This window comes from Tachysurus vachellii, chromosome 8 (genome assembly GCF_030014155.1).
Source record: "Tachysurus vachellii isolate PV-2020 chromosome 8, HZAU_Pvac_v1, whole genome shotgun sequence".
NCBI lineage: Eukaryota > Metazoa > Chordata > Actinopteri > Siluriformes > Bagridae > Tachysurus > Tachysurus vachellii.
This window is the reverse complement of record NC_083467.1, coordinates 19,303,997-19,329,780: the sequence shown is the minus strand read 5'-3', so window position 1 is coordinate 19,329,780 and position 25,784 is coordinate 19,303,997. Positions and strand designations below refer to the sequence as shown.

General features: G+C 38.9%; 1 protein-coding gene across 3 annotated transcripts; it reads left to right on the top strand.

Annotated features, from left to right (window-relative positions):
- Positions 1 to 1,695: 1,695 nt before the first annotated feature.
- ptprna (protein tyrosine phosphatase receptor type Na) lies at positions 1,696 to 25,561 on the top strand. 3 transcript variants are annotated; one of them, XM_060876757.1, is made up of 24 exons: positions 1,696 to 1,950; positions 2,039 to 2,190; positions 5,333 to 5,383; positions 9,004 to 9,114; positions 9,440 to 9,533; positions 10,120 to 10,273; positions 10,489 to 10,804; positions 11,107 to 11,238; positions 11,407 to 11,438; positions 12,042 to 12,319; positions 12,489 to 12,575; positions 12,787 to 12,866; positions 13,374 to 13,438; positions 20,131 to 20,340; positions 20,550 to 20,762; positions 21,037 to 21,184; positions 21,334 to 21,407; positions 21,570 to 21,647; positions 21,814 to 21,933; positions 23,165 to 23,331; positions 24,010 to 24,063; positions 24,485 to 24,549; positions 24,642 to 24,715; positions 24,799 to 25,561. In XM_060876757.1, exons 2-24 carry the CDS (start codon positions 2,118 to 2,120, stop codon positions 24,868 to 24,870), a joined length of 2,748 nt encoding a protein of 915 aa, XP_060732740.1. In that variant the 5' UTR covers positions 1,696 to 1,950; positions 2,039 to 2,117; the 3' UTR covers positions 24,871 to 25,561. The 3 variants fall into 3 exon arrangements, with proteins under 3 accessions (XP_060732740.1, XP_060732739.1, XP_060732738.1); XM_060876756.1 differs by having other exon boundaries at positions 1,696 to 1,956; XM_060876755.1 differs by having other exon boundaries at positions 1,696 to 2,190.
- Positions 25,562 to 25,784: the final 223 nt, after the last annotated feature.

Below are 25,784 nucleotides of genomic sequence, written 5' to 3'. Positions count from 1 at the left end.
TCCATTTTTTCATAATGACATGCTTATCCTTTCCTGCTGCATGGATCTTTCATCAGTGCAAGGCCTGGCCAGCATGTGCCAGTGTGGGGGAGGTGAGAGAGCAGCTCCTGGGAAGCACTGGTGTCTAAATGCCATGACATGTGACTCCAAACATAGGCAGGGGGTTACGGAAAGGCGTAGGTGGCACTGCAGCAGGTCAGCTTGCAAAAAAAAGCTTGCTGCCCCAGCAACCCCCCAAACATACTTCAACAAGAGGACAGTTAACACGAGAGAGCGAGAGCGAGAGAGAGAGAGAGAGAGAGAGAGAGAGAGAGACAGAGAGAGAGAGAGAGAGAGAGAGAGGTTAATCAGTGATTTCATGTTCATTTTTATAGGTTGATAATGTAGGCTACATTACAGGAAAATACTCTTCTTCATATTCTCCTTCATATTCTTTCATAAACAGAACAATTAGTTTTTGAACATTCACATTTTCAAGTTCAATAAATATGTATGACAAATGTTTATGTTTATGTATTGTGCTTTCTAGTTATTTTTTGCCATAAAGGCGGTAGCCATGAGGCAATAACTACTTATGGACAGTGGGTGGCACTGTGACCAGGCTTTTTGGTAGATTTTTTAGATGATTTTTTAGATGTTTTTCAGGATATCCATCTAGATAACCAACACTGATCTAATTTCAAAACAAGGCAAATTTGTGTAGTAAATTATGTAATATCTAAAATATATTTTAAGGAAACCCTATTTATTTATTTATTTATTTATTTATTATCTATCTATCTATCTATCTATCTATCTATCTATCTCTCTCTCTCTCTCTCTCTCTCTCTCTCTCTCTCTCTATATATATATATATATATATATATATATATATATATATATATATATATATATATATATATATATATATATATATTAATTAACATATATGATATCCCTGAACATTCTAGACAACTCAGTGATGTGTGTGCGTGTGTGTGTGCGCGCGCGTGTCTGTGTGTGTGTGTGTGTGTGTGTGTGTGTGTGTGTGTGTTCGCAACTCCAGTGGGAAATTTGCACTGATCCACAGCTGGAGTCCAGACTTTATATACAGCACATTTAAAGAGGAAACAGGACGGTAAGTTGTCTCAGTGACATTAATAAGAAGAAACAATGAAACAAAGATGAAAAATATATTGCAGAAAGTTATTATATCATGTTTATAAAAGCATATAATATGGGGTAGACAGAAACAGTTTGGAAATTCCTACTACTAATGCAAAGCTGTTTTAAGAAAATGACACAATAATATAGCGATTATTTCAAAATGTGAATGTAAAAGTGAATGTAAACACACTATTTAATTAAAAAAAAATGTGGTCTACTGAACAAATATGTTTGGCCAATCAAGACTATTAGCCTGACCCAATTTCTCTTCCATAATGCTTTATTCAGAGGATGTAAGAAATGCACTGAAAAGTCCACTGAAAATAAAAATAAATAATAAAAGAAGTGCAGAATTTCCACTTAGGTAAACAATGGCAAGTTTGTGTATAAGTCGTTCAATAGAATCACGTAACTAAACATTAATTTAAATTCATTGTAATTGCATGGGCATTATGTTTATGCAAGCAAAGGCCATAAACGCCTTTTAGAGTATGTTTGTGCAGCATCCTCGTAATCTACACAGCAGCCATAACAGCCTTCTGCAGTGTAGTGTGCGCTGTGGAAGTCTCTGCTAGTAATTAAAGCACGCAAATGAATATCTGTCACAAACCGTGTGCAAGAACTTAATGCCTGTCCCTTGTCCCCCTTCCGGTTCTGGTGATGACGTCACTGCGGGTTCCCGCCAGAGCGACAGTAAACGGGAGGAGGAGGAGGAGGCCTGGAGCTCGAATGATCAGCCTGTCGCAGACGCCCGATCCTGATCCTGATCCGCGCCGCACATTCCAAGCTTTCTCCAGCATCTCCGTACGTGTAAGTGAGAGTGTGTTTTACTGCCTAACCAAATCACGCTCGGTTTGGCATTAACTTGACTGACTCTTGCACCGTGCTTAAGGCTCCAGCGAACCCCGGATCAAAATGCGGAATTAAACCGGTGGTCTCCAAATTGCGCTCTGGTGGATCGTTTAGCGACGATGCGTCCGCGGTTATGGAGCGCCCTATTGGGAATGACCGTGCTCTTCCAGCTTGTCACGGCAGGCAAATACGGTGAGTAGATATCCGTAGGCAAGGCAAGAAAGGGAGTGGACTGTGGGGGAAATAGGCTAAGAGATACAGACGAGATACAGATAAAGTGAGCTAATTTATGTTTAAACGGTGATTGCAAAGATGAGCAGAGCTGAGTAGACTTGTGGTTGTAGTAATTTTTCAAAAAATTCTTGTTGGGTAATACATCTCCATCCCTCTAAGACAGCTGTAATAACATTAAGCTGTTTATTCTTGGGGAGAACAGAAACAGGGGAGTGTGCACGAGAACGCGCCTGAGCGAGGATGCGCTTCTTATATGCTTACATTTTTTCTCGTTACATCAAACCTGACGTCTGTTTAACCAGACAACAAACCGTGACACAGTAGTGCTCATAAAGACGTTGGCCGTTTCCGTCATTTCCGTCCTCCTTATGGAGCAACTGGTGGAAAATTAAGCGCTGTTTCAAGCTTGGGGCTTTCAGCACCACGGACAGCGCTCACGTTACAGCCTGCTCTTCCTTCCAGGCTGATCCTCTCACTGCTCTGAGCATAACACCTGATCACTATAGTATGAGGACAACCATGAGTTCAGGAACCCTTTTTATCCTCCTCTATGCATACTTCAATCTGGCTGCCAAATTTATGCCAGTGTTTCACTGTGGTTTATTTGAATTTACTCACAGAATATATATATACAACTGTGGTCTGTTTTTGCTCTTTAACAGATCATTTGTGTGACTTTATTAATTTTTCTTTACATATAATAAATCTTTACAGTGTATGGCTGCTTTTTATTTTCAGATTATTATGCTAATAAATTGACTGTAGAAATATATTTTGAACAAACATGACACATTCCATGTTGCCGATCAGGTAAAATATCTATACCCCTTTCTCTCTCTCTCTCTTTCGTTCTTCTTGTTTTTTTTTTTTGTTTTTTTTTGCTGTGCTTCCTGTGCAGCAATGACTCATTGAATGCGTGGAGAACAATCGCATACTCTTTCTCCTGTCTACACCATCACAGGTCCACCGATCTTTGCAGATCAGTAATTCAGACTGAAATCCTTAAACCTTTTGTACTCCACAAGTTGCACTTAAGATGCATTATTTCTATTTATTGAGAGATGAGTACGACAGAAACAGCCATCAAACTGCAAACATTACATTTAGTGTGAGTAGGAAGCTGTCACTGCCATATTCAGAAATGCGATAACATTGCCTCTCTCCCTCTTCCTTTCCCTTTTTCTCTCTCGCCCTTTCTCAATTTCCTCCTGAATCACTCATTTGGTTGCACAGCTCAGATCACCACCTGTTAGCAAGCGGGGGGAAGTGAGATTGACAAGCCCCATCTCATCCCATTTATATTTGCCATGATTAATTCAAATGGGATCTGTGCACTGGGGCTGGTGAAAAATTACTGTCACATCTGTCCATTCTCTTTGCTGGAGAAGAGCTGATGTACCATTAGCATTACCATTTTAATACTGAACAAACCTATTTACAAACCTATTTATCTACAGGGAATGCACTCATTTTAACAACTGACATTTCATAAAAACATACAAAAATATACACAAATTTGGGTTGGAATTGAATACACAATATTTTGACCAAATCTTTGTTTTTCCAGTGGCCGCTTTTTTTTGCTTTGCCAATCAGGCCACTTCAGGTTTTACTCCTACCCTGTGGTATAACTGCAGCTTTTTATCAGTGTTTGTCAAGCTCCATGAACTTGGTACGGAGCACTGTTAGCCACTTCAGGATATTCCCACACTCACACACATAGAGACGGAAGAATGGTCAGGAGCTGACTGGCTGCTGGGCAGTCACTGTGTTTGATCAGCTGTGTCCTGTACAGCCATTAAAGCCCTGGCCCTGCAAGCATCCACAGAGATCCAGGTCATCAGCTGCTTTTCTGGAGCATTGTGTGTCTAAACGCTGATCTTTATTAGAGTGTAACGTCTCACTCTTGTTGCTGAGAGGCCATGGCTGCAGACTGACTGTGAGGCAGACAGAGTCAGAGACATAGAAAGACAGGCAGAGACAGATTTCACCAGTGGCTGTTTACTGCTCACTGATGCAGAGCTGAATGTGGGAGTAGGCGAGAGGTCAGCACAAATCAGTGTCCAGCTATACTCCAACTGCACACATATATACATACAATTGGGTCCAAAAGTCCAAAGAGACCACAGTGAAATTCTTTCTTTTAAAATTGAAATAAACATAAGGTTCTAGAATGTTTCAATATTTAAAACAATAAAGTAAATGTTCAATATCTGGAATATTGTACTATTTCTAGGTCATTTGAATATACGCAAATGTGTGATATTGAGCATCATAAATGCTTTGTACACAAGTTCAGAATTTTCCTCATGACTAAACCCTTCTACTGAATGTGTTCAGATGACACATAGACGGGATTGATCTAAAATGATTTTTTAAGGTTTTGCACAAACCTGTGGAGTCTGTGCTACCTCGAGTGCACACTATTATTAAAGCAAATAGGCGACAAGCCAAATACTCAGCAAGATTCTACTTTTTACAAGCAAACTTTGTCAATAGTATAATTTGTAATGATAATATAAAACAGAAGCTTTTTCACTAGTGTGCTCAGCCTTTTGGACCACATGGTATATGCTAGTGAATTGCATCGCAAACAGTATACCTCATTATTAAATGCATAAACAGTGAAATGGATCTGAATACTATTATGAAGGATCTGTACTGTATATGTATTATACAGGGCAACAGACATATATTCACTTTCACACTCAGAAATGTGAGTGATTTATTTTTTTCTTAGGTCAATTCCAAAGTTCAATTCCTCAATGTTTGTAATAGTAATTAAAAGAAACCTTATGTGGTTTTAATTTTTAACAAAATGTTCAGAATGTTCAACTATGGAGACACATAATAGGCACTTAGTTACAGAAGTGAGAAATATAAGTATAGATCTTCTGATGAGGAATGCACTGAAATACAGTAGGGTTGTTATTATTATTATTATTATTATTATTATTATTATTATTATTATTATTATTATCTCGTGCCAACATTTTTAACTCTCTCTCTCTCTCTCTCTCTCTCTCTCTCTCTCTCTCTCTCACACACACACACACACACACACACACACACACACACACACACCCTTCACCACTCTTAGGTTGTCTGTTTGAGAAGAGGCTGTGCTCCCGAGAGCAGTTCTGCTCTGATGGTGAGTATATCACCAAACAACTTCCTGTTGATTGAACACAGTACTCCATCTGCTATAAGCTATATCCAGCTTCTTCATACATACATGCTCATATAATCACACATGCCCGCAAAAACACATGGATACACACGGCTAAATAATAAGTTCCATTGTCAAACATATCATCAGAGTTTTGCACTGCAGAGTCTCTATGTCTGGAGTGTGTGTGTTTGTCTGAATCTTTGTGCACATTTTAAATGAATGGATGTGATATATGAGCCTGTAGTGATGATGTAAAAAGGAAGGTTGGTGGTTTTGATAGCTGCTGGCTTGTTCTTTAGACAGTTGGATGGAGAGATAAAGAATAATGATATAATAATGGTACTGTAAATAAATTAGATCACCATATGTTTCTATGAGATCATGGTTATTGTTAGTTCTATAATAATATTAACTGCCTGCCTTGTTACTCATATTATATGAGTGGACTTATTTTCATCTTTTATGTTTTCAGTTTTTCAGAAAATAACATAACATTGAATCGAATAACAAAAAGAACAGCAGTGCTGTACATCACAATCTACTGTATATTATGCCCTGCAAATGTGCCAACTATTATGATCTTTTTAATGCAATTGTTTTACCATATCACACATAATTCATCCTCATTTTTAGATATTTCCCTGACTCCTAACAGTTCCATTTCACTGCAGCAAGTGAATCATAGGCCGGCCTCTGCCTTTTCCCCACTCCTCTTTTTCTGTTTGTCTCTGTTTCTCCCTCTGTCTTTTCCTCTGTCTCATCTTTTTTTCTCCAACCCTTCCCAAGCCCCTCCTCCCCCTCCCCCCACTGCCCTTCATCTCCATGGCAACCCTGACATCATCAAGCCCATTGCAACTAGGTGCACGCCTCCACAATCACTGATGAGTCACTACCCTTTGCTTACGCACAGGCTCTCCTTTTCTACTCTCAGAGAAAATACACACACTCTCGCTCTCACATACACAAGAAAAACTACTGCAGTTGTGCAACTGTATTTAAAACTTGTTCTTGAAACTACAGCGAGTGTACTTTGAGGATCGGTGGGTTGGAAATAGGGTTTTTGAAACATGATAAGAGCTGTGAGTATGTACAGCTACATCGAGTCCTGCATGTAGGTGTTAGGACTCCGAACAGCACATCTACACACACACATGCACATGCACAAAAACACACGCACATCTGTTCAGGAAGCAGAAAAAATCTAAATGTAATTGACATAAAAAGGTTCTGTTAAATTATGCGATGTGGGGATATATGTAATTAGAAATAATTAGTTTTTTTACGGTAAACACACACACACACACACACACACACACACACACACACACACACACACATACACACATATCTTTTTATATGCCGTATATGGCGACTTTAATGAGCTGCATACAGTTAACTCTATCCTAAACTTCTGAATCTAAAAGGAAATTTTTTTTACATTTAGCTTTTCAATTGTATTTAACTGGATTTGGCAAAATGTGCTCAAAGGTTAAAAATCAACCCACCATTATGAGTGACTGAGTCACACACACCTGTTCTTTAAGAAGAAAAATCAGAGTGTATGTGACGTCAGAAAAAAAATATGCTAAAATTATGCTAGGTGGGGGATCTCACAGAAATTATTTTGTTTTGAACACACACACACACACACACACACACACACACACACACACACACAGGCAAGTTGTTTAATTGAAAAAAAGATTCTTAAGGAGATTTAGCAAAATGTGCCCAAAGGTTAAAACATCATCCCACCATAATAAAGAGACTAAGTCTCTCTCTCTCTCTTTTTCTCTCTCTCTCTCTCTCTCTCTCTCTCTCTCTCTCTCTCTCTCTCTCTCTCACAGACACATACACAGTCAAACAGACACACACACACACACACACACACACACACAGAAGCGAAGCAGGTGCTCTAGACGTGCTCACATTACATATGCACAGAAGAACTGGGATTGAACACACACACACACACACACACACACACACACACACACACACACACACAGTCACACCCTGAGCAGATGAGTGGCAACCCAAAGCAGCATGTGCAGGTTTACTGGGGCTTTCTGTTCTCTCTTTCTCTTTTTCATAGCCCATTTTTCCCCTTAGCTTTACTCTTTGTTTTTTTAGCTTACACTGCTAGCTTGGCTTTGACAGGAAACCCTCAGGACTCTGTGTATTTTTCTAAGTTCAGTGCTTTCCATTAGACATCTAATAGCTATGTAAGCTGAAATCTCTACTCTAAATACCATAGCATTTTATGACATTTAACAGTGGGTAGCATGTTGTTGTTGTTGTTGTTTTTATAGTGAACATAGGGATGCATAAATGAAATATGATAAATAACCATTTAAGACATTTTAGTAGTATAAGCTTGGTGTAGTTATAAAAAAAATTAAATTGTAAACTCATTTTAAAAATAAAATTATTATTGAGAAAATATTTGTAAATATCTTCATCAGTGCACTTCAGCCAGCATTTTAGTCAGCAGCGAGATAGTTAATCCACAAAATTAAACAAACATTTATATTTGGGCATTTTTGTCTGTAGTGTTGATGCCTCATCAATTAAACAGCTGGCTTCTGTCTGATAATGATTTATATTTCTGTATCTGCTCGTAAGTGATCCATCTCCCCCTATATAGGGCTTCTCTCTTGCTACCCTTCACCTTATAAATAGCAGTGAGTCATGTCAGCTTGGACAGAGAAACACGGCTGAGTTCAGACTGAGAACTCGTCTGCTCTGCCAGGGTCTTTTTATACACGTTCTAGTCAGGTATGAGTCAGAGAGAGAGAGGGGGGCTTACATATATATAATAAGACTAAAGTATATATCCATAAACATGTTTATGCATAAATTCTATGGATTATGTTTTTTAATTTTATTATGGGTTTTATTTATGCTTCAAGGAACAAGATTATTTAGATTTTTCTTCATTTATGCCATGATCTCGTCTGTTATCAGAGAAATCTTCAGTGGTTGGTTTTCCCCCTAGACTAATCTCTGTCTACAGCAGCTGTAGCATATGTGTGCTTACCAAGAACTAAGTGTTTAACACATTTCCCTGTAGTAAGTAATGACAGAAAAATCCTGTTTACTCCAAAATCACTTTTATTGGCATTATTTTTTATTTATAAATAGTTATACACACATATTTTTTATATAGTTTGTACTTTCAGAGAAACAAGTATTACTTTTGATATGGTTGTATTTGCAATCTTTGCAGATGTAAAAATGTCATGAGTTTCTATGTTTCATGGCAAAACCAGCAGAAATATTGGTAGAAAAAAAATTATTCATGGAATTACTAAAATGAGTTTTGAAATTATTTTCACTGTAGAGAAATGTGTCATATTTTAAAATCAATGCTAACTGCTTACTGCATATGCTACCGAATCTCTGGACACAGTTTCAACTGTATAATGCCGGGCTTTTGTTTACTTATTTCTTTAGTTCACTGATGTAGAACAGCTATCTTCTGATGTAGAAAGTCTATCTTTAAAGATAAATCATTTCCACACTTATGTGTGCATGTGTGTATGAATGTACAGTACGTATGTCGTGTGTTAATCTTTTGTGCATGTTGTGTGTTACAGACAAGTTGTTTGGTCAGTGTCAGAAATCCAGGCAGGAAGAAGTTCGATATCAAGTGTCTGTTCCTGTACTGCAGAGGCTGCAGGAAGTGCTCAAACAGCTGATGATGCAAGGTGTGCACATCCACAGTGGACTCGCATATTATTCCTCATAACCCACACAAAGAATCCTTTCACACTCGAATATGTTTTAAAGTGTCGATTCACCCCTACGCAAAAGTGACTCATAATTTTTATGTATTTAAAATTCCCATGGAACCAAACATGAGTCAGAATATTTCCTCCTAATTTTCTATTAGTCTTAGAAGTTTAATTGTAATCGATTATAATAATCTAACATGATCTCTCTTTTTAAAAACAACAACAACAAAAAAAAAAAACAGTCTCACTATTGTCTGACACATTCCCTGTTGTGTTTTGTGCATGTGGGTGAGGACAGGATTCTCCTGGCAGGATGATATCACCCAGCACATCATAACGAAGGAGCTGAGTCGTATTCCTCATGCTCGAGCCCAGACCTCTCAGCCAGCGCAGTGAGTCATTAACACGTTTAGCATTCTTTAATTATTTTTTTTGTACCGTTAGCCCAAACTGTTAGCTAGACTTCTACACTCCTTTGAACTTGATTGGATTGTGAATATTTCATAGTGTTGTCAACAAAGGTATAAATGCCAGACTTACAAACTTACAAACATAAAACTTTGCTAATGTCTTTACCTGTACTAAAAAACACTGCAACAAACCCAGCCCAGTTTAAACCTCTGCAACCTACTAATATGGATAAATGAATGAACAGTCTTTGTCCTGTGAGCTTCCTGTCACTTACATGGAAATAAAAACCTCCTGCTAGTATGACTTTACTCATGCAGTCTTGGTCCCTGCCCAGTCCCAATGCACATTTCTAGCCTAGCTTCTTAACCTGTAGAAACTTCTGGGAAAAAAATCTAGTTCTCTTCATATTAATGTCTGTTGGTATTAGAATATCAGTTCTAATATTAATTGTCTATCAGTTTAGAATGCATTGTCTGTTTATTATGTATAATATATTTCTATTGAGTTGATCTGTCAACATTTTTTTATTTTGGAGTGTAACTGTCTGTTTATATGTTTCCTGTTCAGTTCTACACAGGCTGCCTCTAAAAAGACCTATCTGAACTCTAAGTCTGAACCCAGCGTTGCCCAGAACTATTTGGATTATATGATTTTAGATCCTCGTCAGTCCTCCTCACTACGCATGCAAGCCTTACCATTAAACCCCTACACATATCTACAGGTAAAGCTACTGAAGTGTGGTGTGTGTGTGTGTGTGTGTGTGTGTGTGTGTGTAAGGTATGGAGAGAAAATGTGTGCATAAATCCCATGATTGAGGTCCATTTGGAAAGTGGAAATATTATTATTTACTTCAATAAAATACCTTTTGTTCTCACATTAGGCTCAAATCCTGACTGAAGCACATAAGGCTAACCGTCTGTTATTGTTCTCTCACAGGATGACATGTCACACTCTCTTCACCCTCATGCTGGTGCAGGCTACCAGCGTCCCTCTTCTCGCTCTGGCTCACAGCAGCACCAGCGAGACAGAGACAGGCAGCTTTTAGAGGAAGCCCTGTCATTCTACCTATCGTCTGCACAGCCTTCTTTCCACCATCAGGGGGCAGCAGACCTCCCTGCTGCCCCATATTACGAGGACTTGGACTTCCCACTGGATTATGGGGAGGACTACACCCTGCCGGAGCGACCCAGCTCACGCCAACGGACCAACAAAAAGGTTCTGCAGGACTACAGCCCTCTGCCAGGGCTGGACGGTGAGTGCTGATCTGTAGGCGTGTGCTCTTGATAGGGCAATAAGGTTGCTGCGGCTGTCTTTTGCCTCCTAATTTCAATATATGTATTTTTCTATGGATTTGTATCACAGGTGGAATGCAGAGAATAGATTTAAAAAAATCGGTCTTGTGTTGGAGGAGTTTGGAAGCCACAGATGATAAAATTTCTGTGAAAAATTTTTGATTGCGGCTAGAATTTAGTTCTGTGTGTATGTGTGTGTGTGTGTGTGTGTGTGTGTGTGTGTGTGTGTGTGTGTGTGTGTGTGTGTGTGTGTGCATTGTAGATGATACAGTAGTGCAGCTGTCCACATCATTGGAGAGATATGGGATAGATCCACGAGAGCTCAGCCCTCAACAGTTAAAAACATTTGCCTTCCTGCTTCAGCTCCTTCAGGCGGAGGACCCCGAGAACACAGGTATACAGCTAAACATACACAGGCTAACACCCTAACACAGTAATAATGTATTTCATTTTCCAATGTGTGTAATTTTAAAAAATGTTTGCTTTGTAACAAAGCACTGTCTGAAAGAGTATTGAGATGATGAACATGGTTGTGTGATCAGATTCTTTCTTATTTTCTCAGATAAACATCCAGGAACGGTCACAGTGAAAGAAGTATGTTCTTAAATATTTCATTACACTACTATACAAATATGATCGGCAAATAATTTACCAGAAATGTGATTATTATTAAATGCTGATTTTTCTTTAAAAAAAAAAAATCAGAGCTTTAAGCACTTTCATTCTTTCTTTCTTTCTTTCTTTCTGTCTTTCTTTCTTTCTTTCTTTCTTTTGTTAGTTAGTCACTTTGTGAGTTGTAATCTTTTTTTGTGCTTTTATTTTACTTTAGGGGACAATTAATAATTGCCCTTATGCGTACTGTGTGCTTCCATAGCAACAAGTGGATATAAAATAATAAGATTATGACTAATATCTGTAAAAGGCTGAAGCAGATTAAACTTAATTACAACGGTATTAAGTTGGTCTCTGATGCCTCTGTTTTTCTCTTTCGTAATGTTTTTTTTTAATTTGATTATTATTCAATTTTTATGGAATGATAATAAAATTCCAAAACAAATATTTCTATAATATTTTTATATTTATATACAAGTATATAATTGATTTTATGACATTATAAATTCAGCAGTAATTTTTGATTTGTTCATTGTTCATCATTCTAAGAAATAAAAAATGCCCTGATGTGTTTTATCATTTCAGACGATTGTAGAGGGCAGTGACAGGGTGTTACAGAAAGGTGCCAAACCTGTGTCTCCTGTAGTGACTCAGCCCACCACCCCGGGGCTCCAGCTAGCCTCTACATCATCACCCTCTTCACCGGCTCCTGTCACTGTGGCTCAGGGGTCTGGAGCGACCACACATGGGTCAGTGAAGGAAGCAGAGCTGCAAAAGGAAAAAACCCACACAAGCCTGAAACCAGGAGCTAAGGATGGCATACATGTCAGAGAGGAGTATGGCTACATAGTCACAAATCAAAGGTACTTCATTATTCGGACTCAATTTCCCTCCTGTTAGAGATCTTTATGAATTTCACAGCCTGTTTTAATTTTGGATAAAATTAGGATAGTAAAAGCATAAAAAATAAACCCATGAAGTAAAATTTTTAAAGTTTTTAAAGTTTTTGTTTTGTGCTTGTGTGATCCTCAGTCCTCTGAGTCTGTATGATGGTGTAAAGCTATTAGAAACGCTGGCAGAAAGGATTCATCTCACAACTAGCAGCTTTATCAATATCAGGTACAATGAGTATGAATGTAATTGTGTGTGTGTGTGTGTGTGTGAGAGAGAGAGAGAGAGAGAGAGAGAGAGAGAGAGAGTGTGAACACATGAGACACAAAAGAAGAACACTGAGAATGACAAGGGAGGACAAAGTGTAGTACATTTAGTGTAATCTCAGCTGTACAGAACATTTCCATCAGCGCCAGTGTTTCTGCTTGTGTGTGTGTAGCGTGGTGGGGCCTGCACTCACATTCAGGATCAGACAGAACTCTCTGAACCTCAGCGCAGAAGACGTGGCCAATAAAGCCGGTGAGTGACGAGTTCTCTCTCTCTCTCTCTCTCTCTCTCTCTCTCTCTCTCTCTCTCTCTCTCTCTCTCTCCCTCTCTCTCTCTGAGCTCACCTCTCATTTTGGTTTCATTCTACAAACAATGTAACACACCTGACAGAAAAAGGAGTAGTACAAGCAACATCACACACTCCGGCTCTAATTATTTCAAACCACAGCCTCTTCTCTTTAGAAACGTCAAGAGCTTTAGACGTATATTTATTAAGTGTTTCTGGAAAAATGTGTTGTTCTGCTTAAATGTTTCAAATCGTATTTCAGTTAAAAAATGTCAAAATGTGACAGTTCTGGTGACAATTTATATTTATTAAAAATCTACATGACATTATGACTCATATGAGTATTATACATATACATCAGTGATATTTTTTGAATATAAAAACTACAGGATAAAAATTTATATATATATATATATATATGCACACATATCAGTGATAACAGAGTGCACATTTTATTTGTGCTTGATCCATAGTGGCTGAGAAGAATTTCTTGGAGGGAGAGACGGGACTAAAGATCATTCAGACGGGGGTGGGAGAGGTTGGTGCATTTATTTCTCTTTTTTCTTTTAATTCTCTGTTTATTTCTCTGTTGAGATGAGGCACTCAATCCTACTCTGTTTTACTGATATGTGTATGAATTGAGCATTGTGTTAAGACTTTTGCATGATAGACCGCTCACTTTTGCTACATGTTTCTTGCTTGGTCATTTTTGAGTCATTATCCTCACTAGAATTAGAATTCATTAACATTTATCAGCCTATATACAATTTCATTTTAAGGTTACAAGTACTATTTTGTATTATAATTTACTTTTTAAGATACAGTTCATTCATATTTCTCTGGTCCACTGCCCTGGTCTCTACTGTACCCTTCTCCCGCCTAAAAATACTTCTTTTTTCCCTGCTGCTCCTCACTTCTCTCTCTCACTCTCTTTTTCTTTCCCTGCTATTCTCCACTCTACTATTCTTTTCGGCCCTTCTCTTTTTGTTACCTCTGCCGCTGACCCCTCCTCTCAGCCTCCCCCTCGCTCTCCTTCAGTCTCCCCCCACTCTTTCTCTCGTGGCCTTTGTGCTCGGCCGTGCATATTCAAGCGTTTGTCCCTCTCCATCGCTTTCACTCTCCTTTCACTGTGTACAGCTGTTGTAGACCCTTGAATGCAGTCGAAGGTCTTTTGTTGCATCCGGCTGCTCATATTTTTAATTATTCGACATTGTTCATTCGGGAGCTATGACACTCACTCTGCTTTGAGATGTGTAACGTATGAATGATGTGTGTATGACTCTATGTGTGTATGTGAGTGTGTGTGTGTGTGTGTTTGTGTGTGAGGGGGGTCCTTCTTTTGTGCCCTATCTTTCGTTTTTTTCTCTCGTCCTCTTTCTCTCTGCTTCGGTAATGAGACCTGGTTGCACCTGCTTCTTTTTTGTCTCTCCATTATTAGGGCCAAATCCTTTTCTGCACCTCCCCACCATCACCATCACCATCACTCTCTTTCTCTCTCTCTCTCTCTCTCTCTCTCGCTCTCTCTCTCTCTCTCGCACTCTCTTTCAATCCTTTTCTCTCTCTCTGACTCCCTGCTTCATTACTGAATTGAATTAATCTACATGGTTTGTTGTTCTGCTGAGCTGTACCCCCTGCAAACCTTACTGAGATTATCTAGCAATCTTGTTAATTGTGCTGTCTTCTAAGCACAACTTGCAGTACACAGTAATTCACTCATATACACACTCGCACACTAAACATTTTGAGTAGGAGTGCATAGACTTTGTGCTTGCTTAAAAATCCACAGGATGCGCAACATTTCATTTCTACTCCTATGTGTGATATATTTGCTGTATATAAAATGGTTTCAATTTTATGAGGCTGCACTGCGTTCTCTGCTTCATTTTGTCTATCATTGGCTAAAGTTTAGAGTTGTTACAGATGTTTATTTTAGAGTTTCTTTGCTAAATTCTCTTTTTCTTCCTTCATCCTGAAACCATGAGACTCTCTATATACTCCAGTGGTTTTAACCCCCCATGCTCACAGCATTATGCCCTCTCTTTTTTGGGCCTGTTCAATCGGAGGCATCAGTGTGTCGTCCCCCTCTGGCCCATCAGTAACACGTGGAGCAGTTGCCATGGTAACATCGTTTGATGCGACATAAGTGGTGGAGGTTGAATGGAGGTGGGAGGTTACAGGGCCTACAGCTTCATATGGGATGGACAAGGCTTAGGAAGGCATGTAGGATTCCCTCCTTTTTTTCTTCCCACTGATTTCTCCTTTCTCTGCGATTTGTCCCTCTTGGTCCGTCATCCACTCCATCATCTTTAAAGGTTATGCTCAGGGCCGGGGCTCTTTGTGTACAACTTCTCCACAGTGTGTACTTTGACTTCATGCTGGCTTGTGAATCTAAGTTCCAGTGGTGTGTTCAGGACGGAGGAGAAGCGCCTTCCCTCCTCACTAGTTTCTCAGTTGCTTTTTTTCTCTTGTTGCTTTATTCTGGCTTACTGCAGAAAGCCTCTAACACACTCTGTCATGTGTGTGTTTTCACGACAAATATTCTCCTCCACCACTAAGGATTCAGGCTCAGGTAGGCCTCTTAATGGAGTCATAATTAAATTAAGAATATAGTGCTTGTATTTGCTTTCATTCATTTTTTTCATAGTAATGATTCTTAGAATACATTTTTTTTTATTCTTTGAGAATTTTGTTTTGCCACACTCAAAGGAATATGTTGTCTAATCTACAAGTTCTTTTGAAAATTTAAGATTGCTGGAGTGTAGAAATGTTCTACATATCAATGACTTTAGTTTCTTATATAATATGAAAAAAAGGTCGTTAGTGCGACTTAAATTTGTAATTATGAAATAATTATTCCCACTTGCTACAGTAAATATATCAAAGGAAAAGTGTCACTTTTTGCATAATTAAATGCACCCAGTGTTCATTATTTTATATTTTATTTGATTATATTATATAACAGAAATAGGAAATTCAGACTCTGATAGAGTTTTTTAAATCCAGTGTCTCTGTGGGAATGCTTTATTGTTTAAGTGTAATGTAAAGCTTAGACCTGGTCATGGATTTGAGTCATAAATTATTAAGAAACCCAAACAGTCCACCGCTCCTTTCCTCTGATTTATACCACCAATTAGAGGTTGGACCACGCCTTAATGGACTGTTGATTAATGACTTATGTGTTTTTGTGTATTTTAGTGTGTTGTCTGTTTGTATAGTAATTAGGAACAGGGTTTATCCTCAGATTTTGTTATTTTTATGTGTACTCACCAAATTCCATGCAAAATGAGATTAATATCTGAATAATTACATTTATTTATTTGTAAATGTCTATATTGTAAAAAAAAAAAGAAAGAATAATTATCTAGTATAAAATATATGCTAGTATAAAAATATATACTTTTGATAAAAATATTAACATAAACATTTCCTGAGAATTTTAAATAGATTTTGTTAATACTTATATATATAATAAATATTAAATTAATTAAGCCATAAAATATATTAATTGTATTAATCCTGTCTTTCCATTGGGTTTTCTATATGGTGTTATTTTTATTATCTATTTTATATTTAATATTCAGCATAATGTGTAAGACACTGGCACGCTTTGTGTGTGTGTGTGTGTGTGTGTGTGTGTGTGTGTGTGTGTGTGTTTGTGTTTGTAAATCCATTTGAAATGAAACACTGGTGTTAAGCACTCATCCTCCATCTCGGACGGTGATGTCAGGTGGATTGGTTGCTGTAGTAACCAGACAGAGCAGCCTGCCTGAGTGAGATGATGTAATGCGCTTGTAGCTGTTGCAGGTACACTGGAGTTAGTTTGATTTTTTGGGTGACTTTCATTTAGAAATTAGCACATTGATTATCATATATTATTAATCATTATCTTGTCTTATCTCACAGTGTTAGTTGTGTGAATTGAGATTTGTGCTGAGATTTCTATGCATTTGTAATGTGATTAAGAACATGAGCAAGCTGGAGGGATAGTAAGAGAGCGAGAGAGAGAGAGAGAGCAAGAGAGAGAGAGATATTTATAACATGATCAAATGAAAAAGTCAATATCATGGGGGCACGCTGACAAGTTCCGTGTTTAGGATACTATGTATTTTTCTCATTTTGAAAATAATAAACACTTCCCAAGGCAAGTGTATTTTAGATTTAGAATATATTGCCTTCAGCATATTATTCCTGGTACGGGGAACACAGGATTTTAACGAATCATGCCCTTAATGCTTATATCAAATAACTCACACAGCATCACTGAGGTTGTAAAGTTAAGTTTCACCAGATTCAATAATAAACCACTGAGTAAGATTTGACTGCAAGCCCACACTGGATTTCTGTCCCACTATATCTATTGTGATGCAGATAGTGAAGCTCTATGCAAACGTAACCCCTGCAACCACCCAAAAACATACACACCCACCCTCAATCACGCACACACACACGCTCTCTCTCTCTCTCTCTCTCTCTCTCTCTCTCTCTCTCTCTCTCTATATATATATATATATATATATATATATATATATATATATATATATATATATATATATATATGTGTGTGTGTGTGTGTGTGTGTGTGTGTGTGTGTGTGTGTGTGTGTGTGTGTATGCATATGTACATGTATATATGCATATATGTGTGTGTGTGTGTGTGTGTGCATACCCTTTCTGTGGTGGAGGTTAAAGGGTACTTTTAGGGTCAAAGGGCGTTAAGGGGGATGGTCAGGAGGTCCTGGGACCCTGCTTAATATTCTTGCATCTCATGGAACAGATGTTATGTTGTCTTTAACTTTAGTGTGCATCCATATTTTCCCCCTTTTTAAATGAGTAAAACAGGATCCTTGAGTAAATGACAGGTCAGCTTGCAGCTCTTGCAGAGACAGATTCTCATATATCATGTTTAATCAGCCACTAAACACCCCTTTACCCTCTAGTATCTCCTGCCCTCTGTGGCTGCGGTTTGACTCCTTTCACCCCTCCATACCGTTACTCTCTACTCTCACTCTTTCCCTCTCTCTGCCTCTTCGTTTCTCTGCCTGGCCCTCTCAGACCCTGGGGGGCCTTTGTGCTCCTGTCCTGAACCAGCTCATTTTTCCTCGCTGGATTCTGAAAGCCTGTCACTCTTCCTTTCGAGGGCCTCTCTGGAGTAGCAGGTGAGGCGCCCCACACCCCGTCCCCTCCTCCCTTCCCCCTTCTCCATTGTCCCTTAGTCCAGTCGTGCGCTGCCCACCCCCGCTAACCCCTTTTTCCACACCCCATATCCACTCTCCGGAACATTCTTCTGCTCTTTCAAGAGAAAGGGCCGATCTCAGGGAGGGATGAAGGGGGACATAGACCCAGGCTGAGAAACATGTGAGGTATGAGAGGAGAAAAAAAGGGGGAGACGTGTGAAGAGGACTGAGAAAAGAAAAGGGGGTGAATCGGTTGGTGAATTTAGAGAAATGCTAGAAGGAGGAAAAAAGAGGGTGCCTCAGCGTTTCCGTGGTGAAGCAGAAGGATGTATTCACATTCGTCTCCCATTGCTAAATCAGTGTACTCCTAAACCCTGCTGTGTGACGTCCTGTGTTCGGATGGATGTGAGCAACGTGTCGTAAGAGATCGGTAAAACAGCTGCTTTACACCCATGTTCAGCTTTAGTTTCAATTCAGTGTAATTCACTAAGAGATAAGTGTGTGTTTAATCCATTACGCTCAGTGATAAAAAGAAATGAATAAAAAATACCGACCTGATATTTTTCATCCAGTTTTATGCCAGTATGATGGTCTTCAGACTCAGCATCAGCCTAGGCATGATTGTAACCATCGCACCAGCTGTTGAGATTTTAATGGAGTTTTTTTTTACCATGTTTTATCATAATTTCTAAATATATTTCAACGAGTTATTGCAAATTTAAATGTGGGGTTAAATGTAAACATACTGAGTTTATTTCATCTTTGTATGATTTTTAAAATTTCAGATCAGTTAGTATTTATATTGTCTTCCAGAACCTTGCTTGCAAAATAGGATTATATTTATATGATAGAGAACAGTTACATTTATGGGATACAATTCAATATATAAACCTTTTATAACTAATAATGCTGAATAGAATTTAAGCTGAGCATACAAACATCTGGTAATTATTTTCTGTTTTTCTAGAGAGTAAGCATTTGTACATTCTAAGATGCATTTTGTTTATTAGGAAATGGCTGTTGGTAATATCCACTCACATCTTCCCGCTCTTTTCCTGTCTCTCTCGTACTTGCTTTATTTCTCTCTCTCTCTTTCTCTCTCTCTCTCTCTCTCTCTCTCTCTCTCTCTCTCTCTCTCTCTCTCTCTCTCTCTCTCTCTCTCTCTCACTCTCTCTCTTACTCCCTGATGGCCGTTGATTACTTTGAGCTTTCTCTTGTTGCCATGGCAGCACCGGGGCCTGTTCTCCCCTGCCGAGGCTCCAAAATGCCATGGCAACATCAACAGGCAGGTTTGGAGGCTCGGGGCCCAAACCGCTTTTCCCTCTCTTTCTCATTTTCTGCCTCTCTTCTCTTTCTTGTGAAGAAGTAACAGAATCAGAGAACAGCAGAGTGACAGTTAGTGTAAATAAGTGAGTGTAAGAGATCTTCAAAGGAGGGACTTCCTTAATTGTTTACTTGTTAATTATAAAAAAAAAAGGGGGAGGGGGCAGATAATGCTCTCTAATTATTTAAGAGCGTTTGGGAGGCCTGGCGCGTGGCTGTGTGCGTGTGTTTGTGTGTGTGTGTGTGTGTTGCTTGAGTAATTAGTCGCTGATGATGGTGCCTGACATCCAGCTTGTTTACACAAACAAAGAGAGAGACAAAAGAGCCATAGTGCGCAAGTGTGGGGGAGATGCTGTGTTAAGTGTGCCAGAGAGACCACCCAAACACACCCTCTCTCATGCCCTCTCCTCTTCTGCACTGCTGTTCCAGACATGTTCCACTAGGCCTTTGACTTCCTGGCGTGTTGGTGAATAATCACTTCATTTCTAGTGGCAAATTTGAGTGCAAACGGCTGTTGGAACAAATAGTTTTTTTATTCCTTATGTTTCCTCTCAACTGCCACTTCATTGTTTAATTGTGCAGCACAATATGACACACACAGATGCAGCTCAGCAGATGAATTTGATGTTGAAACTAAAGTTGAATGTTTAACTGATTATTATTATATTAGCAGTGTGCCTTTTTCTCATCCCCTTTCTCCCTCTCTCACTTTCTCTCTGATGCTTGCTTTCCAGAGAAGCGAGGGACGCGGGCTTCCCCAGGCCACACGGATCAACGATGGCTCACGTGGTGTTGTCCTTACGGTGGTGGCCATGGCATGTGTGTGTGTGGTAGTGTTGGTTGCTTTAGCCATTGCTTGTCTGCGTCATCATGCTCGTCAGTTGGACTCAGGGAAGCTGGGCCTTGGCCCGGAGGCTGGCACAGAGACCCATTTTGACTACCAGGTGGGACAGCTAATCATCAGTCAGAAATACACATTTTTTTCTCTAGAGAAAATCCTCACAATCTCAGTTTATTGTTTATTGTAATCTTAAAGCACACGATTCTTATATAAATTATTCAGTAACTACAGTGAAACTAATAGAGAAGGTGTCTAAATAGGTATTAGATATAAAGCGGTTTGTGTGTGTATGTATGCGTGTGTGTGTGACAGGAGCTCTGTCGACAGCACATGGCAGCAAAGTCGTCGTTTAGCCGTCCAGAGCCAGGTGGACGGAGGGGGACGGATACATCTCGAGTGAGCAGTGTGTCGTCTCAGTTCAGCGATGGGCCACAACACAGCCCCAGCTCTCACAGCAGCACACCTTCATGGAGCGAAGAGCCTGCCCAGTCCAACATGGACATCTCTACTGGACACATGATACTGGTAAAATGAACTCCACTCATACACACACAGCTGTTGACAACTCATTATTATAGAACATTTCAAACCAATTTATTTTATAAATGTATATAGATTGTAATGTAAAGTATTATAACTGAGTTTTAGAAAATTAGTGTTGCAATATATTTCATACTGCACAAATCAGTAATGATAAAATCGGTTATTTTAGCTGCAGGTTGCACCTTATCCTTTTATATATAAGCATAAACAAATTGGTTATTAAGATGGATTACATGCTGTTTCCTCATTTCTCCAGGCATACATGGAGGACCACCTGAAGAATAAAGACCGTTTGCTAAAGGAGTGGGAGGCTCTGTGCTCATACCAAGCTGAACCCAGTTCTGTTTCTGTTGCCCAGAGTGAGAGCAACCTGGAGAAGAACCGCTATCCAGACTTTGTTCCCTGTAAAACAGACTTTACACTTCTGTTCTATTCTATAACATCTCATGCTTGTAATTATATATAATTCAGAACTCAGTATGTTAAGGTCATTGTTAATGAATGTGCATGTGTGTATGTGTGTGTGTATGTGTGTGTGTGTGTGTGACACCAGATGACCATTCTCGGGTGAAGCTGAAGCCAGAGACGAACGCAGCTAGAGAGGACTACATCAATGCCAGCATTATAGTAAGAACTCAAGCTCAGAGTTCTCAGTTGAAAATGTTGCTGATGTGTGACAGAGTCAAAAGAAATAAACAGAAATTCTAAATAGGAAAAAAGCTACATTTTTTACACCCTAGTAGTTAATTTAATAGCCCTGTCAGAGACCATTACCCTTTTCCTTCACAGATAGACCATGACCCACGCATGCCTGCTTACATCGCAACTCAAGGCCCCCTGCCACACACCATTGCTGACTTCTGGCAGGTCGGTAACAGTTCAGTGGTTAACAATTAACTCTCATACTGTTCTGCTCAATAACCATTTACTCAATAAAAACAGATGGCCTGTTAGATCGCTTTTCTGCTGTGTGCAGTCTTTCTTTTGACAGCATGTGTGTGTGTGTGTGTGTGTGTGTGTGTGTGTGATGTAGATGGTATGGGAGAATGGCTGCACAGTGATTGTGATGATGACTGCTCTAGTAGAGGATGGAGAACAGCAGTGTGAACGTTACTGGCCTGATGAAGGATCATCTCTATACAACATCTATGAGGTAAAAATTCTAAAACCATGCTCCTGCATTTCTTTGAATTACTCAAGTAAACAAATAACACAAAACGAATAACAGGGTACCCCACCTAACCTCTACCCACTGTATCTGTGATCGCCATACAACTAACTTTGGAACATTACAGAAAGTCTGTTTTCATAAAAGCTCAATTATAACGGACGTCTATGGGAAGACTGCTGAACTGAGACAGACACGAGAGAAGCTTTTCACAAAGTTGTAGTTTATGTCCTTATAACCTTCACATACTGGAACAATACCGTAATCAATAATTCAGGTTACACTTTATATGTTTTGTTGCATATCTGTGTTTGCATGACTACACTGTTGACGCATAAGCAAAAATTCTTGCCGCTGAAAAATTGTAAGGCACTTAATTTAAGTGTTGCAAAAAATATAGGAGTCTCTTGGGGCACGACACAGTTAGTAAGATAGAGATAGATGGTGATGTCTCACTGCTGCCTTATTTCCCAAAAGGGATGAAGAGAATATAAGTAAATAAGTTAAAATTTGCCCCATGAATGTTTACTGTTTTCCCCAATAACTGCACTTAGACAAACTTTAAATTAATATTTATATAGATTTTTTTTTTTGCTGTAAATTATACTAACTAGAGTAAATAATGCAATTAATGATTTCCACAAACCAGTGCTTAATAAAATTCTTTTTGAGAACCTATTTATTTGGATATTATAAGCATCTATTATTAAAGTTAATTGTTTAATGTTGATAATGATTGATAGTTAGTTTTAATATTTTATTTAGTTACATTGAATAGGTTTAATCTGTACTACCTAAAAAAGAACAATCAATAAGTTTTATAGCTGTAACTGTCAGCTTGTCACCTAATGTGTTCTGTCAATGGAAAATTCTATGAAAAATAATCTATGTTATATAAGCAAAATATAATCATTGACAATTAAATAACATTCGAGAAATATATCGGCACCGATATGGGGCTCTGGAATCTGAAATATTTTATAGGAAAAGTCCTTGGCTACAAAAACATCTGCCACGATCTATTTGTGTAAAGCTAACAGGTGTAGTTATATACTCTGAGTGATCATCATTTTAAGTTCACAGTCTAATTAATTGTTGTATGTAATCATCTATCCTCCAGCAAAGATTGTATACAGCACCTCTAGCTTTGCCTGGTTATTGGTGTGGCAGCAACAGATGTTTTTTGTAGTTCTTATTGGACGTCCCTGTGACTCAGGTGAACCTGGTGTCCGAGCACATCTGGTGTAAGGACTTCCTGGTGCGTAGTTTCTACCTGAAGAATGTACAGACACAGGAGACACGCACTCTGACCCAGTTCCACCTGCTCAGCTGGCCTGCAAATGGCATCCCCAGCTCCACACGACCCCTGCTGGACTTCCGGAGGTACTGCTGCAGCTCCACTGGACTGATAGACATGCATGATGTGCACACAAACACACCCAAAAACACAATTGCATCTTGTTACGGTGAAGTGGTGAACCTGTGAATGTCCTAAGTCAATCCTTGCTGTTTTCTCTCTTCTTCCTGATCTGGCTCCTGTTTCAGTGTTGATGAAGCCCTGCAAAAGAATTTCCACTTATTGCCCATGTGCTTGCGGTTATTCCTGGTTTATGCACAACTTCTTTTCCATCTCTCTCTCTCTCTCTCTCTCTCTCTCTCTCTCTCTCTCTCTCTCTCTCTATCTATCTATCTATCTCTCTGGCTAATGGAGGTTGGTGGGCTCCTGACCGTTGCACACCTCCCAGTGTCATTTTTGTGGTTTGCAGCTAGTAGTCTCGGTCCAGTTGCATAGTCACAAAAATGATCATTGGTAGGTGTGAGTGCAGCAGGAACGAGGCTGAAAGGATGTTCCATCACCTCTCCCTCCTTTTCCTCCTCTTAATCTCTCCTCTAAACGTGGCAGCTGTGACATCTGTGTTCTCCATCTCTAGACACCACAATTTCATCCTACAGATAGCTCAGAATGAAATAGCATATAAAAATAGCGTTTTTATGTGACGAATGACTTTATGACCAATCCCTTTTAATCCTGCTTTTTTTGCCCGGTTGATTTTCTTTCAGGAAAGTGAATAAGTGCTACCGAGGCCGATCCTGCCCAATCATTGTGCACTGCAGGTAAACAAAAGCGATACCAGTCTAAGGCTCAAGGGGGCGCACAAGAACCCACTTGTCTTATTGGCTTATGTTCAGTAATAGCACTACATACTACTAATAAACTGTAACAGCAGAGTACATTTGTTACTTTTTAATAGATTTTTATATAGTCTTTTAAATAGTCTTTTACTTAGACTCTCACTTTAGACTTTCACACAAGCACCTTTGGAGGATCCCTAAATATAAATAGAACCTTTGTGACGTCATTCTCATCAGTATTGTTTACATTGCCTATTAAAAGGATGATTTAAGCTAGTTAGATTATATTATAATAAATTGTAGCATGATGGATTATGCTGTCAGATCTAATATTACTGAACAGAACATAATATGGTTAAGCCCTGTGATTATAGATATTTATTTATTTTGTGATCCCTTGCAGTGACGGGACTGGAAGAACTGGTACTTACATTCTCATTGACATGGTCCTGAACCGCATGGCGAAAGGTATGTAAGCAATAAGTATGTAGAACTCATATTTTAAACACTGAAATTGTACTTTTTGTACTGTAGGCTCACTTCGGTGTTACTGTCTGTAGGTGTTAAAGAGATTGATATTGCTGCAACACTGGAACACATTCGTGACCAGAGGCCCAGTATGGTGCGCACCAAGGTACATAATTATATATGTGTGTGTGTGTGTTTGTGTGTGTGTGTATGCAGAGGTATAATATGTTTTTTTTTCTGTCTGTATAGGACCAGTTTCAGTTTGCCCTCACAGCTGTGGCAGAGGAAGTGAATGCCATACTGAAAGCCCTCCCACAGTGAGCTATTCTGTAGTGTGGTGCTCTGTTCATATGCATCCTGCCCTCTTTTCACACACACTCGCACAAGTCATTACACAGACTGAACCAAGCTTGAGATATTTTAGAATACATTTCTAAACATGGCCTTATTTATTTTCAAAGCAGGGAAGGCTACATGAAACATTCGCCACTGTGTATTCAGTATGATGGTCAGAGATTTATGTGTGCATCAGTCATAGTTAGGGAAAAGGTCAGATGGAACATTACATAAGCTTCAGGTACTGATACAAATGGACCTAATGTCAGCATGGCAAATCTGAGCATATCTGTTTTACTTGCCAGTGGATGTTGCCGATAAATACAATATCACTCCATCATCAGAATACATTTAATGTCCTTTTCAGGCAAACATGGTGATTATATGTATGCACAGTACTAAAGCCTGAACACAGTAAAGCTCCTTTTGGAGTGTATTTTACTGCCTGGTTAGTGTTTCACAGTGCAACGTGTAATACTCATCACTCAATGTACTCGCTTTTCCTTGTGTTCTTTATGACTCGTGGATACCTTCTGTCATGTGATTATTGTAAATAATTCATTAATAAGTCTATTTGTTTATTCCTGCAGCAAATATGTGGAAAAATTCTATAAAAACAGAAATATATGATTATAATTTTTACATTGTACTGAATTAAATGTGGTGTGGTGCAGCAGCATGGTGTGAGGTATTTATGTTGTCCCATCTTTCTTTTGTCTGTCTTTTAGCTAAGAATGTTAAAGTAATTTATACCACAACGCTGCTGAATTCTCATATCTTATTGGTTAGAACGTCTTCATTATGTAAAACAGCTAAGTCATTAATTCTAATATGTTATCATTTGTCATAAAAACACATTTTTGGGAATACATGGGAAATGCTACACATAGTATATTTTA

What these genes read in the sequence shown, in the direction of transcription:
- ptprna (XM_060876757.1), top strand. Translation starts at nt 2,118, where the DNA reads ATGCGTCCGCGGTTATGGAGCGCCCTATTGGGAATGACCGTGCTCTTC. An exon ending in AGAGCAGTTCTGCTCTGATG is followed by an intron (nt 5,384 to 9,003) that starts GTGAGTATATCA and finishes TGTGTGTTACAG; the next exon opens with ACAAGTTGTTTGGTCAGTGT. An exon ending in TACATAGTCACAAATCAAAG is followed by an intron (nt 12,320 to 12,488) that starts GTACTTCATTAT and finishes TGTGATCCTCAG; the next exon opens with TCCTCTGAGTCTGTATGATG.